This window comes from Ascochyta rabiei, chromosome 14 (genome assembly GCF_004011695.2).
Source record: "Ascochyta rabiei chromosome 14, complete sequence".
NCBI lineage: Eukaryota > Fungi > Ascomycota > Dothideomycetes > Pleosporales > Didymellaceae > Ascochyta > Ascochyta rabiei.
The window spans coordinates 985,020-1,012,172 of record NC_082418.1 but is presented as its reverse complement, the minus strand read 5'-3'; the positions used below and the strand labels follow the sequence as shown (position 1 = coordinate 1,012,172).

General features: G+C 55.9%; 10 protein-coding genes across 12 annotated transcripts, besides 30 other annotated features; 6 read left to right on the top strand and 4 right to left on the bottom strand.

The window, feature by feature from the left end:
* Positions 1-24: part of a tandem repeat that runs on past the window's edge.
* A 166-nt stretch (positions 25-190) lies between these two features.
* Positions 191-226: a tandem repeat.
* A 226-nt stretch (positions 227-452) lies between these two features.
* Positions 453-515: a tandem repeat.
* A 2-nt stretch (positions 516-517) lies between these two features.
* Positions 518-546: a tandem repeat.
* Positions 547-649: 103 nt separating this feature from the next.
* Positions 650-3,942, bottom strand: EKO05_0008288 (Mitochondrial presequence protease; the record flags this gene model as incomplete). The annotated part of the gene is made up of 2 exons (XM_038941492.1): positions 650-3,398; positions 3,455-3,942. The coding sequence occupies 2 exons, from the start codon at positions 3,940-3,942 to the stop codon at positions 650-652; spliced, it is 3,237 nt and encodes a 1,078-aa protein (XP_038796739.1).
* Positions 3,722-3,848: a tandem repeat.
* Positions 3,881-3,936: a tandem repeat.
* A 322-nt stretch (positions 3,943-4,264) lies between the features above and the next one.
* Positions 4,265-4,305: a tandem repeat.
* A 193-nt stretch (positions 4,306-4,498) lies between these two features.
* Positions 4,499-4,552: a tandem repeat.
* Positions 4,553-4,568: 16 nt separating this feature from the next.
* Positions 4,569-4,625: a tandem repeat.
* A 151-nt stretch (positions 4,626-4,776) lies between these two features.
* EKO05_0008287 (uncharacterized protein) lies at positions 4,777-6,531 on the top strand (the record flags this gene model as incomplete). The annotated part of the gene is made up of 4 exons (XM_059637265.1): positions 4,777-5,026; positions 5,211-5,637; positions 5,693-5,936; positions 6,004-6,531. 4 exons carry the CDS (start codon positions 4,777-4,779, stop codon positions 6,529-6,531), a joined length of 1,449 nt encoding a protein of 482 aa, XP_059493248.1.
* Positions 4,839-4,869: a tandem repeat.
* Positions 6,298-6,387: a tandem repeat.
* A 582-nt stretch (positions 6,532-7,113) lies between the features above and the next one.
* Positions 7,114-7,140: a tandem repeat.
* Positions 7,141-7,147: 7 nt separating this feature from the next.
* On the top strand, positions 7,148-8,203 carry EKO05_0008286 (uncharacterized protein; the record flags this gene model as incomplete). Its single annotated transcript, XM_038946488.1, has 1 exon — positions 7,148-8,203. The coding sequence occupies one exon, from the start codon at positions 7,148-7,150 to the stop codon at positions 8,201-8,203; it is 1,056 nt and encodes a 351-aa protein (XP_038796737.1).
* A 557-nt stretch (positions 8,204-8,760) lies between these two features.
* Positions 8,761-11,619, top strand: EKO05_0008285 (uncharacterized protein; the record flags this gene model as incomplete). 2 transcript variants are annotated; one of them, XM_059637264.1, is made up of 5 exons in its annotated part: positions 8,761-8,805; positions 8,938-8,966; positions 9,033-9,150; positions 9,304-10,363; positions 10,415-11,619. In XM_059637264.1, 5 exons carry the CDS (start codon positions 8,761-8,763, stop codon positions 11,617-11,619), a joined length of 2,457 nt encoding a protein of 818 aa, XP_059493247.1. The 2 variants fall into 2 exon arrangements, with proteins under 2 accessions (XP_059493247.1, XP_059493246.1); XM_059637263.1 differs by having other exon boundaries at positions 9,304-11,619.
* Positions 8,828-8,850: a tandem repeat.
* Positions 8,866-8,923: a tandem repeat.
* Positions 10,159-10,213: a tandem repeat.
* Positions 11,464-11,495: a tandem repeat.
* An 18-nt stretch (positions 11,620-11,637) lies between the features above and the next one.
* Positions 11,638-11,664: a tandem repeat.
* A 384-nt stretch (positions 11,665-12,048) lies between these two features.
* Positions 12,049-12,093: a tandem repeat.
* Positions 12,094-12,227: a tandem repeat.
* Positions 12,228-12,253: a tandem repeat.
* Positions 12,254-12,341: 88 nt separating this feature from the next.
* Positions 12,342-12,371: a tandem repeat.
* A 39-nt stretch (positions 12,372-12,410) lies between these two features.
* Positions 12,411-12,437: a tandem repeat.
* Position 12,438: 1 nt separating this feature from the next.
* Positions 12,439-12,528: a tandem repeat.
* Positions 12,529-12,589: 61 nt separating this feature from the next.
* Positions 12,590-12,654: a tandem repeat.
* Positions 12,646-12,668: a tandem repeat.
* Positions 12,669-12,709: a tandem repeat.
* Positions 12,710-12,719: 10 nt separating this feature from the next.
* Positions 12,720-12,765: a tandem repeat.
* A 155-nt stretch (positions 12,766-12,920) lies between these two features.
* Positions 12,921-12,952: a tandem repeat.
* Positions 12,953-13,395: 443 nt separating this feature from the next.
* Positions 13,396-13,944, top strand: EKO05_0008284 (uncharacterized protein; the record flags this gene model as incomplete). Its single annotated transcript, XM_038946487.2, has 1 exon — positions 13,396-13,944. The coding sequence occupies one exon, from the start codon at positions 13,396-13,398 to the stop codon at positions 13,942-13,944; it is 549 nt and encodes a 182-aa protein (XP_038796735.2).
* A 567-nt stretch (positions 13,945-14,511) lies between these two features.
* EKO05_0008283 (uncharacterized protein) lies at positions 14,512-14,955 on the bottom strand (the record flags this gene model as incomplete). The annotated part of the gene is made up of 1 exon (XM_059637262.1): positions 14,512-14,955. One exon carries the CDS (start codon positions 14,953-14,955, stop codon positions 14,512-14,514), a length of 444 nt encoding a protein of 147 aa, XP_059493245.1.
* Positions 14,733-14,839: a tandem repeat.
* A 623-nt stretch (positions 14,956-15,578) lies between the features above and the next one.
* Positions 15,579-17,417, top strand: EKO05_0008282 (histidine permease; the record flags this gene model as incomplete). Its single annotated transcript, XM_038941520.1, has 2 exons — positions 15,579-15,864; positions 15,919-17,417. 2 exons carry the CDS (start codon positions 15,579-15,581, stop codon positions 17,415-17,417), a joined length of 1,785 nt encoding a protein of 594 aa, XP_038796734.1.
* Positions 17,418-17,603: 186 nt separating this feature from the next.
* Positions 17,604-17,642: a tandem repeat.
* Positions 17,643-18,349: 707 nt separating this feature from the next.
* Positions 18,350-19,570, bottom strand: EKO05_0008281 (Acetylornithine deacetylase; the record flags this gene model as incomplete). The annotated part of the gene is made up of 1 exon (XM_038946486.1): positions 18,350-19,570. One exon carries the CDS (start codon positions 19,568-19,570, stop codon positions 18,350-18,352), a length of 1,221 nt encoding a protein of 406 aa, XP_038796733.1.
* A 2,332-nt stretch (positions 19,571-21,902) lies between these two features.
* EKO05_0008280 (uncharacterized protein) lies at positions 21,903-23,197 on the top strand (the record flags this gene model as incomplete). 2 transcript variants are annotated; one of them, XM_059637261.1, is made up of 3 exons in its annotated part: positions 21,903-21,950; positions 22,005-22,166; positions 22,217-23,197. In XM_059637261.1, the coding sequence occupies 3 exons, from the start codon at positions 21,903-21,905 to the stop codon at positions 23,195-23,197; spliced, it is 1,191 nt and encodes a 396-aa protein (XP_059493244.1). The 2 variants fall into 2 exon arrangements, with proteins under 2 accessions (XP_059493244.1, XP_059493243.1); XM_059637260.1 differs by having other exon boundaries at positions 21,903-23,197.
* Positions 23,198-25,414: 2,217 nt separating this feature from the next.
* On the bottom strand, positions 25,415-27,092 carry EKO05_0008279 (Sphingolipid C(9)-methyltransferase; the record flags this gene model as incomplete). The annotated part of the gene is made up of 3 exons (XM_059637259.1): positions 25,415-26,358; positions 26,417-26,903; positions 26,994-27,092. The coding sequence occupies 3 exons, from the start codon at positions 27,090-27,092 to the stop codon at positions 25,415-25,417; spliced, it is 1,530 nt and encodes a 509-aa protein (XP_059493242.1).
* Between the last annotated feature and the right edge of the window lie 61 nt (positions 27,093-27,153).

Below are 27,153 nucleotides of genomic sequence, written 5' to 3'. Positions count from 1 at the left end.
GAAAAAAAAAAAAAAAAAAAAAAAGTCAAGTAATGTGCCCTCACACTTAGTCTGCCAGGAGAAAGCTCTCACTCAACCAGGCAGTTCTGAAAGGAAGTGCCGCCGCACCTACACCCAAGGCGGCGACGACAAGCATCGCGAGCCTGGGTGCATAGCGAGACGTTGCTCTTGCGCCGTCTCCACCCTCTGCCTCTCTCTCTCTCTCTCTCTCTCTCTCTCTCTCTCTTTTTTTTTTTTTTCTTTCTCTCTTTTTCTCTCTGTGAAGAGGCGAGAGGAGAAGGCGGGGGCAGACCGTCGCGCGCCATGGGGGAGCGAAGGCGGGACGTCTGTGGATCTGTTCGAGCGCTGGATTTACGAATATTTTTTTTGTATATAAAAAGGGGCGTGGGGGATAGGAAGGGGGGAGGGGAAGAGGGGCGGTGCAAGGCGCCCGGGTGGGTGCGGTGCTGGTGTGCTATGCTATGCTATGCTATGCTATGCTATGCTATGCTATGCTATGCTATGCTATGCTATGCATTACAGTACAGTACATTACAGATCCAGCACCGATGCTGACAACGACAATGGTCTAAACTGGAGTAGAGTAATGTACAAGATGGTATACAAACAAGACGTACAGCGCGGAAGGCAGAGGCGGGAACATGTGCGACTACGCAGCCGCAGCCTCCTCAACCTTCTCCGCCATACCGAGATCCCTAAACTCCCATCCGCTCGCGGGGTCCGCCCAGTCCTTCTTCTCGCCGAGCACAGCCACGTTGGCTTGGCTGGCGCGCTGAACGAGGAACGCATCAGCCACGCGCTGGACCTGCTCGGGCGAGACATCGAGCAGCTGCTCGCGGCGCGTCTGCAGCATGTCGTCGGTGACGCCGGAGAGGAAGAGGCGCATGCCCTCGCGGCTGACGCTCTGAGGGGCGTCGTAGCCCTGGAAAGCGCTGAGCTTGGCCTCCTCGAGATCCTGGGCGCTCCAGGTGCGGTCGCGCGCCCACACGCCCGCTTCGCTCATTACTTTCAGGCTGTTGACCGGGTTCGGGTCGCGGTAGCTGTACATGCCAAACACGCCCCCGAGGCCGCGCGCGTACGCGCCGCCGCCGTACGCGCCGCCTTTTTCGCGGATCTCCGGGTGCAGTGACTTGAAGGTGAGTAGCTTGGCGAGGATCTCGAGCGGGGCGCCGGCTGGATCGACGTACGGCACTGTGGGCACAGCGCGGGCTGAGTAGTAGACTTGGTAGGGGAGGGGGAAGAAGGATTTGGAGTTGCGCGGGTACGTGTTTTGCTGGGTTGTTGTGGGGACGGAGACTGCTTTTGGTAACGTTTGGAGGAACTTGGAGAGGGCTTCTTGGTTGGGGGTTGCGGATTCGGCGCCGCAGTTGAGAGCAACACGGAGTTGGGCGTTGTTCGCTATGACGAAGGACTGGATGGCCTTGAGCTTTTGAATGACGGGTGTGAGGGATTCAAGAGAGGCGAGGCTGGTCGTCAGCTTGACTTGGGTCAGGCCGCCAGTCTGCTCTGATAAGCGACCAATGGAGCTGATACCTGCTTCGGCGTAGCGCATGGCGTACGAGTGGCCGGAGGAGGCAATGGTGTTGATCGCACCGCTTGACGAGCTTTGGAGCAGTTCCCTGATCTTCTTCTCCGCTTCTGGCCCTTCGAAGTCCGTCTCCTGCAGGATTGTGCATAACAGCTCGTACATGTCGGGGATGTTGCGGTCGAAGGCATAGCCTGAGAAAGCAATGCCTTCCTCGTAGGAGTCGAGCGATAGTGGCGACTGGTTGGAGTGGTAGCCGACCGAGATGTCTCCCGTCTTGAGCTTGATCAGCTCTTCCAGCTGCTCCATCGTCTTGGTCTTTGTGCCCAGACGCATGAGAGCGTCGGTGAAGAGCGGGATCAACTCCCTCAACTCATCCGGGAGGTTCTCCAGCCGATGTACGGCACGGAAGTACGTCAGACCATTCGTGGGAGCCTCGCGCCACTGCACCTTGACATCGCCCATATCGGTGTGGCGAAGAGGTTTCCGCTCCTTCTCTCGCGGGATATCCTTGACGTGTACTGTGGGCAGGCAGCTGAGATCCTCGGTTCTAGCCTTCTCTTGGATCTCGAGCAGTTCCAGCTCACGCTTCTCCAGATACTTCAGCGCCTCGTCCTCGCTGGAAAACTGGCTCGTGGTTTCGGAGATCTTGTGCGCCAATCGTTGGCTTTCCTCTTCGACGAGCTCCTGGCTGAAGGTCTCGGATGGCTTCATCGTGAAGGTGAGCGTGTTCTCGGTAAGGAGATACTTGTCAATGAGGCTCTCCAAGTACCCTTCCTCGGCGTACTTGTTCTGGAACGCGTCAACGGTGTCTTGCCACGCGAGGGCGTCCATGGGATCGATGCCATTGAACCAGCTGGGCTTCAGTCTTTGCATGATGCCCATACCGAAGTTGGCGGTCTTGTGCTTGAGGGAAAGTTCCAGCTGGTGGAGGATGCCGTTGACTTTGATCTTGTCGAAGCCGTTCTGTCGAGTCTCCTGGAATGTGTTGACGATGGCCTCCTTGACCTTGGGCACATCTTCAGCCTTGACGGCATCCAGACCGACTGAGAAGACTCCCCGCCGTCCGGCACTGTCGTAACCCGTGTTGGCGCTGAAGTCTGCGCCGAGGCCTGCTTCGATGAGGTTGCGGTACAGAGGCGATCCGTAGCCGTTCATGAGCAGACTGCTGAGGACGCCGAGCGCAAAGTTCTCGACAGAGTCGGCGGTGTCGCCCATCAGCCAGGTGACGGATGTCTTGTACTGCTTGTCCTGAGGCACCAGAGGGTCCAGCGGGCCAGGGACGGTGACGTCCCTGGGGCTGTTCAGCTCGATGGGCGCCTTGACCTCTTGATCGACGGGGATCTTGTCGAAGGTACGCAAACGCTGGTCCACCTCCTTCAAGTGGTGCGCCAGTGGCATGTCTCCATAGGTCAGGATCTTGGCGTTGCTGGGGTGGTAGTGGTCGGCGTGGAACTTGCGCAGCTGTTCCCAGGTCAGGTCGGTGATCTTCTGCGGGTCGCCGCCTGAGTTGTTGATGGCCGGGAAGAGGTGGTCCTGGAAGCGGGCATAGAACAGATAGCTTGCGTCGGACGTCTGGCCCTTCATCTCGTTGTACACGACGCCCTTGAAGACCAGCTTCTTGGCGCTCGGGTCGTCGGTGTCGGCAGCCAGCGGGTTCTCGGGCCCGATGCGCCAGCCTTCCTGGGTGAAGTCGCTCTCCTTGAGCAGCGGGTTCAGGGTGGCGTCGAGGTAGACGGACATGAGGTTCTGGAAGTCCTGGGCGTTTGTGGTGGCGAAGGGGTAGGCGGTGTGGTCGGGGAAGGTCCAGGCGTTCATGAAGTTGGACAGCGAGCGCGGCAGCATCTTGAAGAAGGGGTCGCGGATGGGGTACCTGGAGGCTGTTAGGGGGTGTGGCAGCGTGGGGGTGCATGCGCAGGGGCTGGCTACTTGTCGCTGCCGCAGAGGGTGGTGTGCTCGAGGATGTGGGGCACGCCCGTGTCGTCGGGGGGGTTGGTCTTGAAGCCAATGGAGAAGCAGTTGTTGGCATCGTCGCGGGCAATGTGCAGGTACTCGGCGCCCGTCTTGTCGTGCTGCAGGTGCAGGGCGGTCAGCTCCAGCTCGGGCACCTGCTTGACGCGCCTGAGGGTGAAGCCATGGAGCTGCTCGCCGACCTGGGGGAAGTTGGTGACGTCGGTGAGTGCTGCATACCCGCGTGTGGTGGTGGTGGTGGTAGTAACGGGTGTGGTGGTGGTAGTAACGGGTGTGGTGGTGGTAGCAACAGGTGTGGTGGTGGTAGCAACAGGTGTGGCGGTGGTGGTAACAGGTGTGGCGGTGGTGGTGGAAACAGGTGTGCGCAGGTTGCGGAGCTGCAGTCGGGCGGGCTGCAGTCGGGCGGTCTGCAGTCGGGCGGTCTGCAGCCGGGCGGTGCGCAACATGTTCGCGGTGGTGTCGAGGCGGTCGTGGGCGGCGCGTGGAAAAGGTGACGGGCCTGGCAAGGGCGATGATGCCAGCCGTGGGAGGGACAGCGCCGCCTCCCCGCCCGATTGGCCGGCGCTGGGCACCACCACCAGCGCTCGTCTGGCGCGCTCGGCACAATGCGCCCGTGACTAAGCCGCGAGCCCGCAGTGCAGCGTGCACATGCGGCCGTCGTGCGGTGCAGGCGAGCGAGGCAGGCAGGCTGCAACGGCTGCGGCATGCCTGTTGTGCCCGCCAGACCGCTGCACGCGCGCGGCCGAGAGGGTCGCGAGAAGACTGGACACGAGAGACGAGAGACGAGAGACGAGAGACGAGAGACGAGAAGCGTGTCGTGCTGGCCGGAGCCGACTAGGGAAGGAAGGGACTTTGCACTCGAGCTCCCCTCCCCCATCCATGCTGCATCCCATCGCGAGACCCTGCCCGGCGCGACCACCCGCTTGCTCGTAGCCTGGAGACAGCCGTGTGCCCATAGAGCCCCCAGCCCCCAGCCCCCAGCGCCCTGTAGCCCGCCCGCCCGCCTGCCTGCCTGCCTGCCTGCCCGCCTGCCTGCCTGCCCGCCTGCCTGCCTGCGCACCTCGACCCCGTCCGAGACGAGACGAGACGAGCCGAGCCGAGACACGACGAGACACGACGAGAGAAGACGTCGGCCGCCGCGACTGCGCATGCGCCCTCGTGCCCCGTGAAGAACCCGCTCTCCCTCCCCCTCCCCCCCCCCCCCCGCCCGGCGCTCCTTGACCAAGCTCGGCCGCCCGTCGAGCACGGCACTGGGGCGACTACCGAGCACCCACGCCTCCATGGCCACCGTAGCCCAGCAGCGCCAGCCGTCCGCCCAGTCCCGCCCGCACCCTGATTCCAGTCGCAGCGCCTCTGCCTCGCCCTCGCCCGCCATGGCCCCCGCCCACCACAGCCCGGCCCCCGCGCCCGCAAAGAAGGGAAAGGGCAAGAAGGCCACCGACCCCTCGGAGCAGCAGAAGCAGATCCAGGCCAAGATTGCCCAGCTCGAGCTCGACGCTGCCGGAGACAAGGAGCAGGAACTCGAAGTCGGTGCGTCATCCCTTTCCGTCGTGCGTGCGAGGAGAGAGAAGGGGGAGCGGGGAGGGGGTCCCACCTGTCGCGTGCCACTCGCCGCGTCTGCGTACCGTGGAGCAGGTGTGCTATGGCACATGTCATGGCATAGGGCACGTCACTGCTTTCTTCCACCGCCATGGGCTGACTTGTGACTGCACAGAGCGCGAGGTCAAGAAGGCGAACCGCGAAATCGCCTCGCTTCTCTCCAACATGGACGGCCCCATGTCCCAGTTGACGGCCCTGCAGAAAAAGTACACCGACCTCCTCTCCGACATGAAGCGAATGGAGCGCGAACACGCAAAGGCGAAGAAGCGCGGCGACCAGCTGCAGAAGGAAAAGGACGCACAGAGGTCGGAACTGACAAAGGTCACCACCATGAAGGACAAGCTCGACAAGCTCTCCCGAGACTTTGCCAAGGAGAACAAGAAGCTAAAGGACGAACTGCACAAGCTCGAGAACAGCGAGTCGACCGCGAGGCACGAGCTGCACACCCGCCTCGAGACCTTGATCGCAGAAGTCGACGATTGCATCCGAGTGGCAGAGGGACCGGAGCGTCAGGACGACCGCGACCTCGAATTGGACGAAGCGTACGTCGCACGGCTAACCCCTCCCCTCTCTGACACGCGTGCTGACGCCCGTCAGGTTTCGACTCAAGTTCAAGTCCTTCATCGATCAGTACGAGATGCGCGAACTGCAGTTTCACTCGCTCCTCCGCACCAAAGAGCTCGAAATACAATACCAGATGGCCCGGCTGGAGCAGCAGCGCAAACAGCAAGAGGCCGAGTCTTCCAAATCACACCAGCTGACGAGACAGGTCTCGACCTTCTCGCAAACCGAAACCGAGCTCAGGACGCAACTCAACATCTATGTCGAGAAGTTCAAGCAGGTGAGTCTTCCCCAATGCGCCTCATTGTTGTTCTGGTAGCATCTTGGTTAATACTGACTAGATGCAGGTTGAGGAAACACTCAACAACTCAAACGATCTCTTCCTGACCTTCCGCAAGGAGATGGAGGAGATGTCCAAGAAGACGAAGCGCCTGGAAAAGGAGAACCAAAACCTACAACGCCACAAAGAGATCACGAACCGCAACATTGGCGAGATGGTAGAAGAGCGGCAACGGATGCAAGAGGAGCTTGCGAGGAAGACCAAGGAGGCCGAGGATCAACGCAAGAAGATTGCTCGCCTGGAGACGCTCTGCCGTGGGATGCAAGCCCAGGGGCGAGGCCAGGTGCCCATGCCTGAGCTGGAAGAGGACGAAGAGGTCACGGAGAGCGAGTACGACTACGAAGACGAAGAAGACGACGAGGAAGGGAGCGGCGAGTACGACGACGACACGGAAGAGGATGCTATCGATCCCGCACCAGAACGTCAACCATTCGGGCCCGTTCCACCCCCTCCGCCACCGCCGCAGAACGCTGTGAATGGCAAGATGGCTAGCCACAAACAGCCCAATGGGCAGATCAATGGAGTCAAGCGCTAATTGCCATGTCTCAGAGTCGCAAGCCGGTCCCTCTGCGCGGTCCTCTACGGTCCCGACGCAGCCTCATGCACCGGTACGCGGCAGATTCTACGAACATCTTGACTGATGCGCCGTACGACTGTGCTGCCGTACCAAGAGCAAGAGGACGTCAAAGATACGCCTGGCTTCGCTCCATGATTTGTACACTATTCTTCGCAAGGCAATGACACTAGTCTGGACTGCTCATCCTCTTTTCTCCTTCATCACCCTTGTACCGCTCTTCCCATCTTTGCTCGTGCAAGGACTCTGCACTGAATCAAGTCGACGACATGTTTGTTTGTGCTGACGCTCGCAGTCTAGCGATTCTCGGCATCTTGGGATTGCGGCACAGCATCCGTCAAGTGTCGAGTCGAATCGTGCCGAGGCGTTCTTTGCGGGGGGGGGGAGCTGCACCTCCGAGCGGGTGACTATTTAGCACCAACGACCCCAGATTCCTCATGCATCTCGTAACTAGCTCATTCCCTCCTCTGGCCTCGCGCCGTGTCTATTCTTGTTGTTTCTTCCCTCCATAACTCTACCAAGTCCGTTGTAAACTTGTACAGTACACACACACACACACACACACACACAACTCACCATGTCGACGCCTTCGCTACAAACACCACTGTCGAAGCTCTTAGGGATACAGTATCCTATCATCCTTGCCGGTATGGCACGAACGTCTGGAGGCCCACTTGCGGCTGCTGTCTCGAACGCTGGCGGACTCGGTGTCATTGGAGGGCTCGGCTACACACCTGAGCAGTTGCAGTCCATCATCGACGATCTCAAGAGCAATCTCAAGGACCAGGCGTTACCTTTTGGTGTCGACCTCGCCCTCCCCCAAGTCGGTGGGAGTGCACGCAAGACGAACCACGACTACACCCACGGACAGCTCGACGACCTCATCGAAGTTACGATCAAGAACGGCGCAAAGCTGTTCGTCAGTGCTGTTGGTGTGCCGCCCGCGCGTACCATCAAGAGGCTTCACGAAGCGGGGGTCTTAATCATGAACATGGTCGGACATCCAAAGCACGCCGTCAAAGCACTCGACGCTGGTGTGGACATTGTGTGCGCGCAGGGCGGCGAAGGCGGCGGACACACGGGAGATATCGCCAACAGCATCCTCATCCCGTCTGTCGTCGACGTCGCACGGAAGTACAAGTCGCCGCTCACCGGTCAGCCCGCCATGGTCGTTGCTGCAGGAGGCATCTACAACGGCCGCAGTCTCGCCAGCAGTCTGATGCAGGGTGCACAGGGCGTCTGGGTTGGCACACGCTTCGTTGCCTCGACAGAAGCTGGGTGCTCCAAGATGCACAAGGAGAACGTCGTAACAGCCGACTTTGCCGACACAGGGCGAACCTTGGTTGTTTCTGGGCGGCCACTCCGAGTCAAGTACAATGACTACATCAACGCGTGGCATGCAAGAGAAGGAGAGATGAAGGCGTTGTTGGACAAGGGAGTTGTGCCGCTCGCGCAGGATATGGACGACGGCAAGGATGTGGATATTCCATTCCTAATGGGACAGGTCGCTGGTGTGATCCAGGACATCAAGCCGGCGAAACAGATTGTGGACGACATGGTGAGCGAAGCCGTGCACATGCTCAGGCTAGGGCAGACGTTTGTTGAAGCTGCGCCGTTGGGGAGTAAGCTGTAGGGCGATGGAGCCTGGACAGCAGAGAGGTACCGTGTAGTACCGTGTCCAGGATCGGTTCTCGTGAGGCTGTCGTACAAAAAAGCACCACAAGACGTTGCTGTGCACGTCCAGTTTTTCCCAGTCGCTTAGCAACCCATATCCATTCATTGCACACGTACGTAAATATAGGTCATGGCTGCCAGTGACGGTGACGCCGCAGGGCGCCGGGAGGATCTGCGCTGGGGGGGGGGGGGGGCCATTGGGGCGACACCGACACCACCGCGGAGCTCAGGGGACGCTCCGCTTCTCGAGATCGTCGACTACGCATACGTCGCAGCGCAACCTCGTAACTCGCAGCCCCCGGACAAGTGCGGCCCTTTGCCCAATATTCTTTGGCCAGCCCATCCTCCCCCATTGCCTCCCGTCCCACGCACCACCCACGGCCTGGCTTGTGCGGCGTCCACATCCACATCCACATTCACCTTCACCACGGCGCGGCTCAGGCCCGTCGTCAGACCGCAGGACGTGTTAGATGACGGCGAAAGCACGCCCGTCTCCACGCACACGTGGCGCTTCTCATGAATCCCCGGGCCACCGCGGAACAGCAGGCCCAACGAAAGAAGGTGCGTTGCGGGGAGAGAGAGGGTGTGTGTGTGTGGGTGGGTGTGGGGGCAGCGCGCGCCCACAAACACACATACACACACACACATACACACACACACACACACACACACAGCACACTGACCAGCGCCCAGCTCGCCAACTCGTACAAGCAGCTTCTCGAGTAAGCAAGAGCGCGCGCGCGCACCCCCCGCGCTGCAGAGAGACGTGGACTGATTAGATGCGACAGTGAATTTGCGGCTGCGGATCTCAAGAGCGTCGGCAACTACACGCTGGGCAGGCTGATCGGCAAGGGCAGCTTTGGCAAAGTCTACCTTGCCTCGCACAAGCTCAGCAACGGCCGCAAGGTGCGCAGCCCTGCACGAGAGACTCGATGAGGATGCTGTGCGCTACAGGCTCAACGCGGCTGCTATGCGCTACAGACTCGACTGCTATGCGCTACAGACTCGCGAGGCTGCTATGCGCCACAAACCAAACGACGGCATGCTGACAGGACGCAGGTCGTGCTCAAATCGGCCAAGAAGGACGATGCCAACCTCGCGCGCGAGATCCACCACCACCGCCAGTTCATCCACCCGCACATTGCGCGCCTGTACGAGGTCATCGTCACTGAGGAGCTGGTCTGGCTGGCTCTCGAGTACTGCCCCGGCGATGAGCTCTACAACTACCTGCTGCAGAAGGGCGCCCTCGAGCCCCCCAAGGTCCAGCGCATATTCACCCAGCTCGTCGGCGCCGTCTCCTACGTCCACAACAAGTCCTGCGTCCACCGCGACCTGAAGCTCGAGAACATACTGTTGGACAAGCACGGCGATGTGAAGCTGGTGGATTTTGGGTTCACGCGCGAGTATGAGGGCAAAAGCAACTACCTGCAGACATGGTGTGGCACCGTGTGCTACAGCGCGCCCGAAATGCTCAAGGGCGAAAAGTACGCGGGCGAAAAGGTGGACGTGTGGAGCCTGGGCATCATTCTCTACGCCCTCCTGGTGGGCGAGCTGCCGTTTGACGACGACGACGAGATGGTCACCAAGATGAAGATACTGAAAGAGGAGGCCAGCTATCCGGACAGTTTCCCTCCGCAAGCGCGGGAGCTCTGCCAGTCGCTGCTCTCGAAACGACCGATTTTGCGACCGACGCTGGCCGAAGTTCTCCAAAACCCGTGGCTGTCAGAATACGCACCACGCCAGCAGGAAATCCTGAAGCTGCAACAGCCCGCGCCTTTCTCGACGGAGCTGGAGAAGGAGGTCCTACAGCGTATGCGAGCGGCTGGCGTGGACATCGACATGGTCATCGAAAACGTGCTGGCGCAACGCTGTGACTCCCTAGCAGGGTGGTGGGCCTTGTTGCTGGAGAAGGAGGAGCGCAAGGCCAGGAGAAGAGAAGGCAAGCGAAGAGAGCGCGAGGCTGAGGCGAAGAGCTTGAGAAGGTTGAGCGCGGCTAGCAGTCGACTCGACAAACTCGCGCCCACAATCAGAGAAACAGATGAGGAAGGTCAGCATTACCCAGTCCTAGGCGATCCTCCCAAGAGTCGGGGAAGGTCGATCAACCGCCGGAGCACGCATGGTAACTATGTGAGCCTGCCGAGTGATGTGCCTGTATTGACCAGTGGATCAGGCGCGCCGCCCGTCCCAGACCTGCCGGACCTTCCAGAGTCAAGTTCGAGTCCCAACTTTGTCGTCGAGCGGCCTCCGCCACCTCTCGAGAAAGACTTCGGCCGGCAATCAAATTCATCTTCTCGCCCTCCACCACCAGCGAAGGATCTCGAGAGACACAAGCGGAGATCACACAGTAGCATGCTGCAAGTTGTGGGCGCTAATCCTGACCTTCTTCACCCCAATGGCTTCGTTCCCAAACGCCGCCGCAAGCAACCTTTTATCAACCACCTCTTGTCACTCCGCAACTGGATCAAAGAAACGTCCAAGCGCGCACGCTCTCCAAACTCGAAAGCCAGCAGCGAAAAGTCTCCCAAGATCCCCGAAAGCACGCGATCCCAGGGTGAATCGCGAAGTGGCCGCCGTGCCAGCAATGCAAACCGCAGCTCAGTGTATACACACCCGCCTCCATCGACACAAAACGTGCCTATCCGCCCGCGCGTAACAACCCACGGCTCCGGCTCGATACGCAGACTGTCCGCCTCGCCTGCGCCCTTGACACCACGCTCCTCCTACCGGCGCTCCTCCGGCGGCCTTCGGGGACGCAAATCAACATCCTCCTCTGTATCAAGCATTCGGTCCATGCCGCACCACCACCACACACACAGCAAAGCTTCCTCCACCTCCAGCGCTTCCATTGCCTCGCCCAGTGTATCGACCATCAGCGGCCACATCAGCTCGCACAAAACAAAGAGTCCGCACAACAGCATCAAGGTCCTACCAGCAACGCCCGTATCCTCCACCTTCCCGTCCAACATCCGACTCGTGCGAGCTGGGGCTCCTCCATTAGGAATCAGCACTCTCAACGAAGGCGGCGCTGCATTCGGCACCGCACCACCTCCCTCCCCAGGCCTCATCTTCGCAAAGCGCAAACGCTCGCCCTTCAAGGGCCCGAACCTAGGGCAGCCCAGCAACACAGCGAGCCCATGGCGGAGTCGCAGCGGAGGAGATGCGGGGAGCAGGGGTGCAAGCGTGCAGGGCCGGCGCAGCGGGGAGATCATGGGCATCACCGAGGAGGAGGAGGAGGAGGAGGAGGAGGAGGAAGACGAGGACATTGAAGAGGTGGATGATTTCAGCCCGGGGCTCAAGCCGGGCGAGTTCATTGTCCAGGTCAACGATGATGGGGAGGAGACGGAGAGGCCGCCGCCTACACCGCCGAAGACGTGAGTCGAGTCGAGTCGAACTTTGGCTTGACTTGGCTTGATTGGCTTGATTGGATGGAAAAGCAGCGATGGCATTCGATCCTGTTTGCACTTCATTGGCTTATCCCTCTTCTTCATCCTCCCCTTCTCTACCTTCCCTTCTCCTTCTCCACCTTCTGCCCAGGGTCCACCAATCATCCACCCACCCACCCATCACCTGTACCTACATGATCCCTTTTCCTTTTCCTTCCCTCTCCTTCCCTTCCCTCCCTATCCCTCTCATCTTCCCTACCTCATCCCATCTTGTACTCTACTCTACCCTACCCTACCCTACCCCTTCCCCTTCCCCTTCCTCGTCCCGTTGGCGCGTCTTATAGACTTTGTTTGCTTGCTCACCCCCTTGCGATATTGCGACTAGATACCTCTCTTTATTACTATTGTTATCTTGTGTTATCTTGTGTTGCTTTGCCGTTACTTCGCCGCTGCCGTTGCATCGCTGTTGCTTTGCTTTGCTATGCTTTGCTTTGCTATGCTTTGCTATGCTTTGCTTTGCTTTGCTTTGCTTTGCTTTGCTTTGCTTTGCTTTGCTTTGCTATGCTTTGCTATGCTTTGCTTTGCTTTGCCATGCTTTGCCATGCCTTGCTATGCCTTGCTATGCCGTCGCTATTATCGAATTCAAAAAAGAGCACAATCAATCCCAAACTCTCCCAGTCGAGAATCTCAATGCCGGATTCTTTCGCACAGGACAGCAGCCAGCTAGCTCGCTAGCTCGCTCGCGTTTTACTGTCATCTCTATGCTGTATTCGTTCGTGTCCGTGCGTGCATGCATGCATGCATGCGTGCGTGTATGTATGTATGTATGTATGTATGTATGTATGTATGTATGTATGTATGTATGTATGTATGTATGTATGTATGTATGTATGTATGTATGCATGGCTTTCTGTGTGGACGGTGCAAGCAATGTGGGTTCCTGACGCTTCTTACGACGCTGGATCTACATGTTCATGTTCATGTGGATGTGGATGTGGATATCCATACGCAAATGTAAAGTACAGTAACAACGGAGCCACTAGCAATAGCAATAGCAGCAGCAGCAGCAGCTGCTGCAGCAGTGGTGGTGAAAGTAGTAGTGGTAGTAGTAGTAGTAGTAGTAGTAGTAGTAGTAGTATCCACAACGCCATCACGAGAGACAGACACAAGAACAAGCTTCGCTATGCAATCGCCAACTAGCTAGGCGGTTTAATGGACTGGACGTCTGGCGATTCTATCGAGGTACCCCACGTATCACTGCGGCACAGGACGGGATGAGGACAGCGAGGACAGCGACGACGACGACGACGACGACGACGACGACGGCTGCTACCAAGCGCCGTGCGACATTGCACGACACTGCACGACACAGCACGCGCGCCAGCCATCGACACCACCTGCGGGTTCTCGCGCAGACGATACCCGGGTTGACGGGACCAGCAAGGACGGAAGTCACGGCATCTCACAACACCTCGCGCAAAGGGGGAGGGTGGGAGGAGGAGGAGAAGTACATAGGTGTAGATTCGGTTTGGCCAGTCGTTACAGTAGCATGGTGCCATGCGGTGCGCACGTGCGGTGCCGGAGGTCTGGGTCGCGGCGCGCTACGTACATGTAAGATGGCCTGTTACGGGCGCCCGGCGTGGGGACCGGGTGCGAAGGGTGTGTGTTTTCGCGTTATTGGGGGACGGTGAGACATGGATTCGACGTGTCTTGGATAGGGGAAGGGGTGGGTGCAAGGAGGCGTAGTTGGGTCGAGGGCGAGGTTGGGATGTGTTGGTCAAAGGGGATTTCGAACAGCGAGAATTGCAACGCGACGGCGGCGCCGGACGGATGGATGGAGACGTGCATGTCTGTGCCATGGAACTGGCAAGAAGCAAAGTGCTGCTTGTACTGTACATGCATGCTTCGGACCGTCTTATGCACCAGAGCCGGGTTTGTTCTCCGCTCCCATACGGCGTTGGATAGATACATCAAGCAATCAATTTGCAGCTTCCAGCGACATGCCAGGGTCTCGCCAATTCCATCGTCTGGGCTGCGAACCGCACGAGAAATGCCTCAACGCCTCCCAGGACGCAAAAGGCATCAGGCCTGCTCGCTTCGACTGGCAGGGCTGAGGGTGTATGGCATGCATCCACTTAGCCGGGAGAGGAAGGCACGAGCCCAAGGCATGATCCTGCGCCTTGGGCCTGCATTCAACCCGCGCATCTACTTGGGACAGAACTTCCTCAGGGACCAGAACTTTGATCGTGTTGACGAGCGGACACAAATCCAAGAGATGAACACCAACCGCATAAATGGACGTACCTGGCCCGGCTAGGCCGTCGCACAATGCAGCTGGAAACGCATTTGGGCGGTGCTGATGCAATGGAAGGCGCAGAGCGTTGCACAGTTCTCGAACCGGCTCCAGCTCGGGATGTGGAGGACTTGAGGAGGTCGGATCGCGGCGAGAAAATGTTGCTCCTACACTCCGTACTCGTGGTTCGCAGTATTGGCATCATCAGGGTGGTGTGCAAAAGAAGAGTGGAACGAGTAGTGTGAGAGCTGTACCTGCATACGACAGGCTGAAAAGGGGTGTTCCTGAACAGCCGCAGCGTTGGCAATAGGTTGATGAACGTGCGTGATTTCGGCTGGTGAGCTCCATCTCGGCTGGCTATCCACGTTGACGCCTTGTTCACGCGTTCCTCGTGTCGACGGATTGGAGGGATTGCAGCGGTGTGGGCTGACCGCAGCCGTTGGACGGCGAACCATGATGCGGGGTTTGCACTCTGCAGACGCTACCTGCTGAGATGGCCCGTGTAGGGTGTGTCTGGCAATGTTGGGATCCGTATTAGGAGCCTGCCGGCGCTTCTCCGCCAATGGTTGTCAACACGCAACACGCAACATGTCACCTCAGCACTCGAGCACGGGCACAAGCGTCGAGCATCGAAGACACGGACGCAAGGCCGGGCAAGCAGCGTATCTGTTTTATTCGTGCTGTTATCAAGACGAGATAGGCACCAAGTAGGAAATGAGGAAACGTGGGTCCTGCGAGCACATGCCAGATCTGTCGCTCGGTTGATAACGAAGTCGGGCACGGGCTGGCGTCTTGGAGAGTTGTGGAAGGTGGACGGTGGACGGTGGATGGTGGACGGTAGACGGTAGACGGTAGACTGTAGACTGTAGACGGTAGACGGTAGACGGTAGACGGTAGACGGTAGACTGTAGACCGTAGATCGTAGACCGTCAAGCGCCACCCAGACGTCGCCGAGGCATGACAACAGTGGCGGCCGCCAGATGAAAGTGGCTGTGGCACCTTGGAACGCTGAAGGGTGACAGGTGGACGTTCCATGGATCGTATCGATGTCGGCGCTCTCCGCAAGACGGTGTAATGAGCAGCGGGTGCCTACTGGTGTGCTTGGACTCCAAGCCTCCAAGCCTCCAAGACATGGGACCAAACTGTCGCAATCAATTGAATCAACCTTGCCATTCCCAGGCACCACAGGGCGGCCTTGATCATCACCTGCTGGGGGGATCAGCACCCTCGTGGGCGGTGGGCCGCACCCAGTCACGCACTTCCTCCACTCCCTCTTCCATCTTCGAGAGCACGTCTCCACGGCGGAACCGCATCTCAGGCCAGTGATAGATAGACGCAGCCCGCGCCGCGATAGAAGCTGCGCCGCTCTAACCCCAATATCCTCCCACCCCCGGCGCCTAATCCTCACGTACCGTCTCTCCAGACCCTGGTCGATTCACCCTGGTCGATTCACCCTGGTCAACTGTGTGAAAATAAGCCTGGCCCCTGCCGACTACGCACAAGCACGACAGACGTCTTTATCTCCCAGCGCCCTTTCCACGAGAACGAGCAGCCACGCCCCAAGGCTGCACTGCCGCGACACCCCCCGAGCTCGCAGCGCCCGCTGCTGTTCTCTTTGGCCTACGCATCCGGTCCCTTCGCTGTCGTTGTCATCGAAAATGGTTGTCGACGACGACATGTACGGCACAGAAAAGAGCTTCGGAAGGGCATCGCAAAACTCGGACTGTTATGGTGAGAGCTCGGTGCATCGAGACGGTATAGCCATGAGGGTGCTGGACAGTTTCAAGCGTGATCCAAATTCTCACATGACCCCCAAGGGTAGTTTGGGTGCCGACGGTACCGTATACGACGTCGAGCAAGCAGCAGCCAACACGGCAAGCTCACCACTGGCGCGGAGACTCAAAGGTCGTCATTTGCAGATGATTGCAATCGGAGGCTCCATAGGTGTGTTCGTTCTTCTGTTGCGCGAGTCACGATCCGTTGCTAACCTTCTGTCAGGCACTGGCCTCTTCGTTGGTTCCGGCCAAGCACTAGCCAACGGTGGGCCAGCTGCGCTAGTAATAGCGTACTGCCTGGTCGGTATCATGCTGTACTGCACCGTTCACGCCTTGGGTGAGATGGCAGTCTTGTTTCCCGTTGCTGGTTCCTTCTCGGCCTACTCGACTCGCTTCATCGACCCGGCCTGGGGTTTCGCCATGGGGTGGAACTATGCTCTGCAATGGCTCGTCGTCCTGCCTCTGGAAATCGTCGCCGCTACATTCACCATCGAGTACTGGACCAAAGACCATGCCGGCACCATCAACAACAACGCCTACGTGGCCGTCTTCCTGGTCCTCATCGTCGTCATCAACCTGTTTGGTGTCAAGGGCTACGGCGAGGCCGAATTCGTTTTCGCCATCATCAAGATCACTGCCGTAATAGGATTCATCATTCTGGGCATCATCATCAACATCGGTGGCGGACCTGATGGTGGCTACATCGGCGGCACGTATTGGAGAAACCCAGGCCCCTTCAACAATGGGTTCAAGGGTCTTTGCAGCGTCTTCGTCAACGCTGCCTTTGCCTTCTCTGGCACGGAGCTCGTGGGTCTCGCCGCTGCAGAAACCGCCAATCCTCGCAAGTCACTGCCCACGGCCGTCAAGCAGGTCTTCTGGAGGATCACCTTGTTCTACATTGTCTCCCTAACAATCGTTGGCCTTTTGGTCCCGTACAACGAAAAGCGTCTCCTACAAAACTACAACGGCGCGAATGCCGTGGCTTCTCCTTTCGTAATCGCCATTCAGAACGCAGGCATCGAAGGGCTCCCCTCCGTCTTCAACGCAGTCATCATGATCGCCGTACTCTCTGTTGGTAACTCGTCCATCTACGGCTCTTCTCGCACACTCGCCGCTCTGGCAGAGCAACATCAGGCTCCGAGGATATTTGCCTACATCGATCGTCAGGGCCGCCCTCTCGTATCGATTGCCTTCGCTCTGGCCATCGGTCTTCTCGCCTTCCTCGCTGGCGCCAACGACGATCTCCGGGATAATGTCTTCAACTGGCTGCTTGCCCTTTCTGCGCTTTCCGCCGTCTTCACATGGCTGTCCATCTGTCTCGCACACATCCGCTTCCGCAAGGGCTGGCACGTACAGGGGCACAGCCTGTCCGAACTTGCCTTTCGCTCACAACCCGGCCTGATTGGATCCTACGTTGGCCTCCTCTTCAACTGTCTCGTCCTCATTGCGCAGTTCTGGGTCGCCGTGGTACCGCTCGATTACAAGTATTTATCTACGGCAGACCGTCTGCAGCGCTTCTTCAGCATCTACCTCGCGCTACCCGTCACTATCGCGTTCTACATCCCCTACAAATTCTACTACCGCACCTTGGTAGTGCGGTCCCACAACATGGACCTGCACACGGGCATCCGCGAGCTGAACATCGACGCGCTGATCGAAGAGGAGCGCGAAGAGCGGAAGAAGTGGCCCAAGTGGAAGAAAACCTACAAGTTCCTTTGCTGAAACCGTTCGTGTCAAGCGCTTTGGTGTTTTCATGTCTATTTCGTCACTTGCAGCGTTCACGCATCGCATTCCATTTAGCTGAGGTTGGAGTTGATACCAGGCGGCATGCCAACTTAACAGCATTGCGCAGCCTTTGCACGTTTTTATGTTGTACGCTATTATTAGACTGCTGCAGAAAGTGTGGATAGAGGGAGAGAGAGAGAGAGAGAGAGAGAGAGAGAGAGACAGCAGACAAAGCACTACAGAGACGACCTAAAACGCCAAATAATGAAGACATTCTATCCATCCAACCAACACGGAGCATGAATCGCATGACTCTTATCTGCACCTGCAAGCAAACCAAACAAGCAAGATCGGCTGTCCTCGCTAACGCCCCCACTTCTTCTGCCCACGCAAGCGCAAAAACAACACGCGCACGAAAAGATGCCTCTCGACGCGTTAAAAAAAAGAGAGGTCTTGCCCGGAATCGAACCGGGGTTGCCGGAAGATACTGAGGTGATCAGAATCCGGAGTGATAACCGCTACCTGTTAGGGATTAGTGGTTGATCGGATTAATTTGATCAGGGAAGAACGTACACTACAAAACCGAAGTTGTTGTTGTTATTGATGAGAACTCCAGCTTATTTACACCTTATAACCTGCGCAATGATCACAGACAGGAGTATGTAAGGCAGTGCGATGTCGTTGTGCAGGTCTCGGACAGGTGGTAGCGGGGTGGGGAAGTGGGGCTGGCTGGTGGATCCTCATAGTGGCCCATGATGTACCAATGTTAGGCACAGCCGTGGTTTGCGTTCAAAACTCCTTCTAGTAGCTTTCTTCACCCATGCTCAAGTTGAACACGGCTGGCAAAAGTAGTGATGGAAAGGCCTGTGGTCAAGATCGATTCCTCTACGTGCCCTCCAAGGGTATATACATATAGACCAAATGCGTATCTACAACTCGACTTGCTCGTTGTCAATGTCCGAACTCTGCTTGGGCTCCATCTTCGAGGCCTGGATGATGAGCCTCCTGTAGTCGAGGACTGCCTGCTCAAGCTCCTTTCTCTTCAACGCCTCGTGATCTGAGTGTGCGACAAAGATGTTGCCCGGACCGTATAGGTACCGCCTGTGGTCGCCTTCAAGGTTAGGCACGTCAGTCCCGTAGTTCACGGTCAGCTTCTCGAACCCGTCAATGTCGCAGTCGATGTCAACCGGACCGTAACCGTTGCCACTCCAGTCGAAGCTCAGATCACCGCCTTGTTTCTGGGCGCTGGCTTTCACATCTTTCACAGCATTGATGATGAGGCCTGATACAATCTCCGGCGTTCCAGCCGCAAGACGTGTCGCAATCTTTGCGCTCGCTGTCTCCGCGACGACATTGGCTGCCACGCCGCCCTCGATGCGACCAAAGTTCATGGTGGTGTTGCCGTACTTCTCACTCCAGGGTAAATGCTGTCTCAGCTCAAGCAACGCGCTCAAAGCCTCGGCCAAGATGTCGTTAGCACTCACACCAAGCCATGGATAGCCCGAGTGCGCTGCCTTGCCCGTTGCATGGATCGTAAAGCCTAGTATGCCCTTGTGACCGCAGACCAGCTTGCCCTCGGTTGGTTCACCGAAGATGACGATGTCATACCGAGGACGATTCTTCCACGAGCTGAAAGCCTTCATGCCTTCACCACCAGTTTCCTCGCCTACAACAAAGAGCAACGAGATGTCGTCGCGCAAGATCCTGGCTTCGCCGTCCTCATCAAGCCCTTTAACTGCCAGTATTTGCGCTGCAACACTGGCTTTCGCATCGACACTACCACGACCACCAATGACATCGGTAGTCTTGTTGTAGTAGTACGGCCAGTATGGGGGAACGGTATCGATGTGCGAGGACAGGAGGATGGTGGTGTCGCGCTTGCTGCCGTAGGCGAGGAGGTTGTAGCGGTCTTTTGCAACTTCTTGCTTTTCCACCGTGAAGCCGTTGTCTTCGAGATACGATGCCAGCCATGTTCCTACTTCGAGCTCGTTATCGCTGATTGACTCGATCTTGACCAGCTTCTTGTGCAGGGCGAGCAGCTCTTTGGACGTGGAAGAGTCGAGCGTGGTGACCTCCGAGGAAGCTGTCTGGAGTGTGGCTGCATAGCTCCCCAGGGCCAAGAAGAGCAGTGAGAGCTTCTGGAAGAGCATGCTTGAAGGCGGAGAAGCTGGAGCGCTTCGATTGGGTGATAGAGACTGAGGGGAGGGGAGCTGGAGATGGCGGTGCTCAAGCTCGAGCTTCGCTTCGGGATGACGAGCGCCGAGCGAGCGAGCAACACCATCTCGTGCCTGCCTCTTTGATCACGCTTCACATCGTGCGTTGTCGAATTGCATCAACTCTGAATCGCTGTCGATCCTGGGTGCATACTATAGCTTAAGCTGCAATTTGGCCATATTGCTCTATATGCTACTCGAAAGCTGGGCTGACAATCATTACACAATTCCTGTCTCCGCGCTCCCGACAAAGTATCGCTGCAGGTCCCTACCACCCGGGAACGCTTCATATAGGTGACAATGGATTTGCCAAGAGGGGTGTTTGGAAGCTTGCAGCCTTCTCGTGCGCGGAAGGAAAGGGACCGTGAGGCTTACTGATCATGCAATGCTCTACCATGAACGCCGCCAATTCGGCCACAAGAGGGTTACTGTGGTTTCGAGCCAATGGAAAAAGATTGGTTGGCTGTTATGCATGGTCTTGCCCATGTCACGCGAAGGAATACTAGAGATTCGTTCATGGGAGAGCACATTAAGGCAACAACAAAAAGTATCACCAAGTCCGGAACAATCTATTCCATTGAAGGGACGCTTCCTTGAACAATCACTGCAGCCTTTTCAAGAAGAGACAGGGTGGAAGAAGATTGGATGACGCCTCAGGTACAGGGCATGGTATGTTGACGACAGCGAGAAGACCTTTCTTTACAGCACCGGCCTTCCATCGATGATGCACAGCCTCAGAGCCGTATCGCAGAGACCCCCTGTAGTCGAGCTCGAATCACGCAACAGCCGCGATGGGCTTCTGATTAACTCGTTCTTGCCATTGGAGGCATCATAGTGGCATCGGCAGCCTGCCGCTATTCCGCTTGATGGGTGAGATGACTTGTCTACTCCTACAAGTGGGTGCCCCGGACGGGCCAGGATACGAGTGTGCCACAGCCGGGGTTATTTCTTGTAAAAGATCACTAGATGCTCAGTGCAAGCAAGATCGTATTCTCGCCCGTTCAGGGCACCCCCTTGTAGTAGATCGGTGTGGAGCGCGGTACGATGACGGTACGAGTGGAACAAGTGTCAGGATGACTTCCGTTCGTCGAATTATATGGTCGTAGAGGTATGAACGCGCAGAATCGACTCCAGTCAACACTTGTTGTAATCAACGAGCCCTTTACGCCCTGTCTACGCTGCAGCGGCCTGCACATCAGCTTCCCTGTAGTAAAGCCAGCAGTTCAGGATAAGGTTTAAGACGGTCGCCACCTCGCCACGGATTGCCAGAATCTGCAGCCTTGTCGAATCCTCGCAGATTGGCCTTCAGGCGACCAGCTAGTTAGTGTCTTCGGCTTTCAGGAGTGAAGAGCGAAGCTTACGAATTATCACGCTTAATACAAGAGCGGCAAAATTGCCCCAAATGTACGCCATTGCGAGCTGTGAAGTACTCCAATCCGCGACTCCTCGTCTGTCGCGCTTACGGTTTCAGCTGACGAAGTTCGTGACAACCATGCTACTTTGACAAGACAGGACGTTGGGTTGCAATGAGTCGCCCCACTGCTGATCACAATTATATTCTAGAAGTACGTAAACCTCAGGTCATGCCTTTTTATCCACTGGGGAGATCTCGACTTTGAGCCTAGATGCCAGGATTATTGCACTTCAGGTACAAGGGGGGTGCCTGAATGGAGTAGAAATACGAGCCTCTTGCACTGAGCATCTAGTGATCGTTTACAAGAAGAAAACCCCGGCTGTGGCAAATTGTAGTTCTACTTCATTCAGGCACACCCCTTGTAGTGAGATCGATATGCACAAGGATCAATCTCACGATGTTCGATCACTGCCCGAGCCGGATCGTCATTGTGGGTCACACAACCGAGACACATATCATTAACCAGAAGTGACTTTGCTTAGACATCATGATGTACAATCACCATGTCCAAGAGTCCTTGGTGTTCTGACTGCAAACACGCGTACCTGGATCTGACAGTCCGTTCCTGCACACATAAAGCCTTTAATTCGCTGCTGTGGCTGTGTCAGAGTGGAGCTATCGAAACTCTAATTGATCACTAGGTTGGCCTCAAACTGCGGGACAACGCGGATGGCACTAGCATCGGGGTGCTTGCGTCTGGGGTACGCTGATTTGACATCTCGAATGTGTTGACTTGCATCACCCCTGATGGTGTGTTGGCGACACTCCGCGAAAGACCCTCGCTGAGCCCCCGTAGAATCTGACAGCTTCTGCATCCACTTCACATTGCAGATGTGAAGACGTAAACGGGAGTCAATGGGGCTCATTCAGCATGTTGTGCGTCAGGATGATGGCAGCCTGGAGGTATGACAGCAAGCTCACAGACAGAGATGCAGACTGATTGACAAAGGGCTACAGTTGTCATCGGGCTTTCTTGCACAATCACGCCAACCGGAGATGATTGTAGGCAACGTCGTTGTCCAGACCGTCGGTTCTCTCTTCTTCTTTGCGAGAGCATATTCCCGAGTCGCTATCACCAAATCATGGAGAGCAGAAGACCATGTCCTTGCGTTAGCCTGGGTAGGTACAATGCAATCCTCTTGACCTTCATTAAACTCACGCTTCAGCAGCTATTTTGCACGGGCTTCAGCGTCTGCCAGTACGGTCAAATCAGCAACGGTGCTGGAAGCCATGCCGCTGCGACAGCCATTAAAAACCCTCAAGCACACATCACGGCACGGAAATACGCCTACGCGGCCCAGATCATTCTCTTCCCGGCTCTCTCACTGTCGAAGTTCAGCATATGCCTTACCTATCTCCGCATTTTCTACTTTGATAAACGCGGACGATATATGATTCAGGCACTGATGGTCCTTCTTGTCCTTCTGATTGTGCCCTTCGGTTTCCAAGTTACATTCCAGTGTCGACCAGTGCACGTTTATTGGACTGAAGGGCGACCGGCTGCCAAGTGCATTCAAGATCTACCAGGCTTTATACTCAGCGGTAGCCTCAACATATTTGTCGAAGTTGCGCTCATGGCCATTGTTTTACCTCGTGTTCTCGAACTAAAGCTGCATCCACGACAAAAGTGGGCACTGACCAGCATCGTGCTTCTCGGCTCACTGGTTGTAGCTGCCGGTATAGTACGCATGGTGCGGGTTGGCACCGCAATCGAGATGCCGAATTTCGAGCCTAGCTGGGACTCGTATGATGTGTCAATCTGGACATCCACGGAAATTTATGTCAGCTTGCTATGCGCCTCTGCGCCCGGCATCAAACCATTTGTTGTAAAGATTCTGCCCAAATTACTTGGATCATCTTCACGAAGTCGCACGCGAACGACCGGTGGCGTGAGTTATGGTATTGAACTGGGTCTCAGCTCTAAATGGAAAAGGACAACTATCGGCAGCACGCGTATGAACAGACGACCGAGCGAAACAGCACTTTCAACTGCTGATGGACCATATACTCAAGTCGGAGGTGGCGTAGATGCTTACAGCCTGGGCAGACAGAGCAAAGAAAGACCAACAACAGCGACCAGCGAGGGCGAAAGTAGCCATGGTCATATTCACAAGACAAGCAAGATATCGTTGCAGAACCATGTAACATAAGGCCCTTCTGAGGCCCTTCTGGGGCCCTTCTGGGGCCACAGTCCTGAATATATTAATACGCTTTCAAGTGGATTCAATTTGGACCACATTCAACCATCAGTGTCGCCCTGGGTATAATGCACGACTCTTGACCCGCCATTTGCTGGAACACGAAAAAGATAAGACTTCAGGAATATCACAGTGTATGTGATGTAGATGTTGAGTGAGCTACCAGCTTCAGCGTTTCGATGCGCATTTCATGCCCAGATTTCGCGGGATGTTGTAAGCTTGCGCAAGGCCAATGACTATGTTCAAAGCAGATCGAACCTCCAGAATTAGATGGTGTTCAGTCGGCTCGAGCGTAGAGTTGGGTCAGCAGGTTCTTCATGAAGCCAATCCGCCACGAACAGAGGCGCGGGCTGGAACTAGAATGTAGGGTCAAGTCCACATTCTTATCTCAACAGTCGAAGTGTCCAATTTTTAAAAGGCATACAAAGCTGTGGCTTCCCACGGTCTTTGCAATATCGTCGACGCAATTTAACAGCCACTTACACTGGTTGACTCTCACCACATGACCTCTTTCACTGAGGCTGTTGGCTTGCCCCATCTTCCTTCCAATTAGTCCAGAGTGAAGCTTCCAAAACGCTAGTAGTATCGCTCAAGTCCGTAGGTTCTATACTGATACGGTACCAATTGACACGAGATAACCCTGTCAGGACATCGAGTAGACAGGACTGAGTGTCAAACACAAAACGCCGAGCGAGCACGCCCAAGACATGAAATGATGAGAAAGAGTATATATGTGTAGACTGATATTAAGTGCAGATGGTTTCTTGTAAGGCGAGACCAAAGGTATGTGCTGAGGCCCCGGGTATTATTGATAATAAAGTACGCGACAGCTTGTTGGAGAAGTTCAAACGTAAACTGACCAGAGAGTTGGTATAGCAGGGCGAGAGCTAGACTTGAAATTCGTATTGCGAGGTAAGGTAGGCGCGAACGAGAAGGAAGCACTTGGATTTTGGGAAAAGACAAGCGTAATGTTCCTGTGAAGTATTACCTCTCAGTGCTAAGTAGACACCTAGGGCTTTGGTAGGCCGTCATACTTTCACCAGCCCCTGGGTCTGCGTGAAGGTATCCTTCCTCACGTAAGTACTCACTCAATAACGTTCGTTGTCAGGAACTGCTTCAATGTAACTATATATACGGAGCTGTACAACAAACACGATCCAGCGAACACGCTAATACAGCACCACATGTCAAGAAGCTCGCTGACTACTACAAGCGATGAAACAGAGCTTGGGTGCAAAAACACAAGACCTGGTTGCAACGATCAGGCCTTGGTAGCTCGAAAAGCAAGAAAAGCCCAAAAAAAACAATGTCGCACTTATTGGCGGTACCGTGAATCGAACACGGGCTGGCGCGGATCTGGATCGGAACACTACGTGTTCGCCAGCCACAACGCGACGTCATACCACTAGCTGAGGATTTATTAGACGCTGCGAGAGAGCTTCGATTGGTGAATTGAACTTACACCATACCACCGTAGGTCAGATTTTGGGATCTGATTGGTGTTGTTTGATAAAAGATTTTTCCATTAAAACAAATATAGTGTACGTTTTTCAATGTCGCCTCTATTCAGCATGCCGTTTTCTTGCTTGCAGTCAATCCCCACCAGCTACAATAGGTTCAGTTGAGGTATTCTGATACTATGCCCCACTTCCAGAAGCTTGAAAGATGGTGGGGTTGCTTCAAAAAAATTCCTGACGTTAGTGTCTTGAAAGAAGGTCGGGACACCGGCCCGCTGCTCCATACTCAAGTACAAATACGCAAGACGTCCAAGTACACAACTGAAGCCTCTACCAGGGGATGTAACGCTACTGATAACCATGCAAGGTCGGTCGAATGAAGACCAGGCTGTCAAATCGGGGAAGCGATCCTGCAAACGGTTGTGTATACTTACCAACAGCGGAGGTTGAGACCGCAAGTAGAGATCGATGAAACGAGATAAGGCAAATATTGAACGTCACAGAAAATTTCATTGTTATAAGCGTTATATCATGACAGTATTTGTTCCGTGTCGTCTTAGAGTCATGCTCATTACCAGGCCAATATTGATATATCGAATGAGGCTCCATCCATATTCTTGTCTACATATCGCTCAAATCCACCCCGAGCATATTCTCCATCGAATCGACGATACTGTTTGCATTGTGCCGAAGCAGCACACCGAGCAAGTATCTAGACATTCTTGGGGAGGAGGTTGGCGCTCTTAGCCTTGCTTGACTCGAGAGCACCAGCCAGAGAGAACTGAGTGTTGATACCATCGATGCGGTGAACAGCGTTGAGGTTCTTGACGCAGGTGATCTGGAAGCAAGTGGCGGAACCCTGGCGAGACGCGATCGTGGAGTAGGCAAGGAAGTATTCCCAGATGCGGTACCAGCGGGCGCCGTACTTGGCATTGACCTTGTCCTTGTTGCCAAGCCAGTTACGGTACCACCTCCATAGGGTAGCCGAGTAGTGGACACCAATTGTGTCGACCATCTTGACCTCGAAACCAGCACCCTCGAGAGTGTCAATAACGAAGCCAAGCGGAGTAGAAGCGTCAGCACCAGGGAAGACGTATTTGTTCATGAAAAGACCCCAGGTGAAGTCCTCAAATTGCCATGCCTTGCGGAGACCAGCGATCTGCAGGAAGAAGACACCGTCATCCTCGAGCATGTCGTAAACCTGACGGAAGAAGCCACTCAAGTGACGAACACCGACGTGCTCAGCCATCTCGAGACAAGTGATCTTGTCGTAACCACCAGAGGGCACGGGGATCTCGCGGTAATCCATGCAGAGAATCCTGGACTGGTCTTCTTGGACACCAGCCTTCTTGAGACCGCTGTTGCCCCAGGCAGTCTGGTTGCGACCGAGTGTGATACCAGTGACGTGGGCACCGTAGTTGACGGAGGCGAACTTGGAGAGAGTGCCCCATCCGCAGCCAATGTCGAGCATCTTCTCGCCCTTCTTGACGCCGATCTTCTCGCAAACGATAGCCATCTTGTTGTCCTGAAGCTGCTCAAGGGACTCTTCCTTGTTGATGTCAGAGATGATACCGGAAGTGTAGATCATGCGTGGGCCGAGGAACCAGCCGTAGAAGTCGTCACCGCGGTCGTAGTGGTCTCGGACCTGCTCTTCGTCTGATATGATGTTAGCCGTATCCAGCGCAATAGCTGTTTGCAAGGGGGAAGTACATACCCTGAGACTTGGAGTGAACAATCATTTCAGGAATCATGCCGAAGAGGAAGTGCTTGATCAGACCGAGAGTGAAGCGGGGCTTGGACCAGTCGTGGCGCCATTCGAGGATCTCGAGCATATCGCCGTTGAGCTCAATCTCGCCATCAAAGTACTTCTCTTGGAAAGTCTCGATCGGGATCTTCTTCTTGCCATAGTAGGCGTCGCGATCCTCCTCCTTCTTGAACTTCAGGTAGTGCTCGATGTTCTTGCCAGGCAGCCTGGCCTTCTCGTTCTTGCGGGGCGCAAACTCAGAGGTCAGCCACCAAAAGGGACCGAGAATAGGCAGGGCCAAGAGAAGGGCAAGGAAGACCCAAGTCTTGAAGCCTCCGCCCAGGTTCCATGTGAAGTAGGCGGGGACACCGACAAGCAGCGAGATGAGGAAGTAATTCGAGAACGACTCGCGGCCGGAGCCCTCGGCGGGGAGAGGAGCATTGGCAATCGTGGGGTACTGTACACATTGAATGTTAGCTCAATTGCTCCTCACTTGAGCGCTCAATGGCTCGCCGAGTGCGCGCCCAAATGTTGAGATACTACGTACCGAAGTGGTCTTGACCCCGCAATCGAACTCCGAGACGGTCGAAGACGCCGCAGGCGTTTCGATGAACTCGAAAGTCTCCTCAGAGGTTTTGCCGCTCATCTTGCCCAACACTGGTGAATTTTGCAAGATGAAGAGTAGATGTGGTGTTTTCAGAAGACAG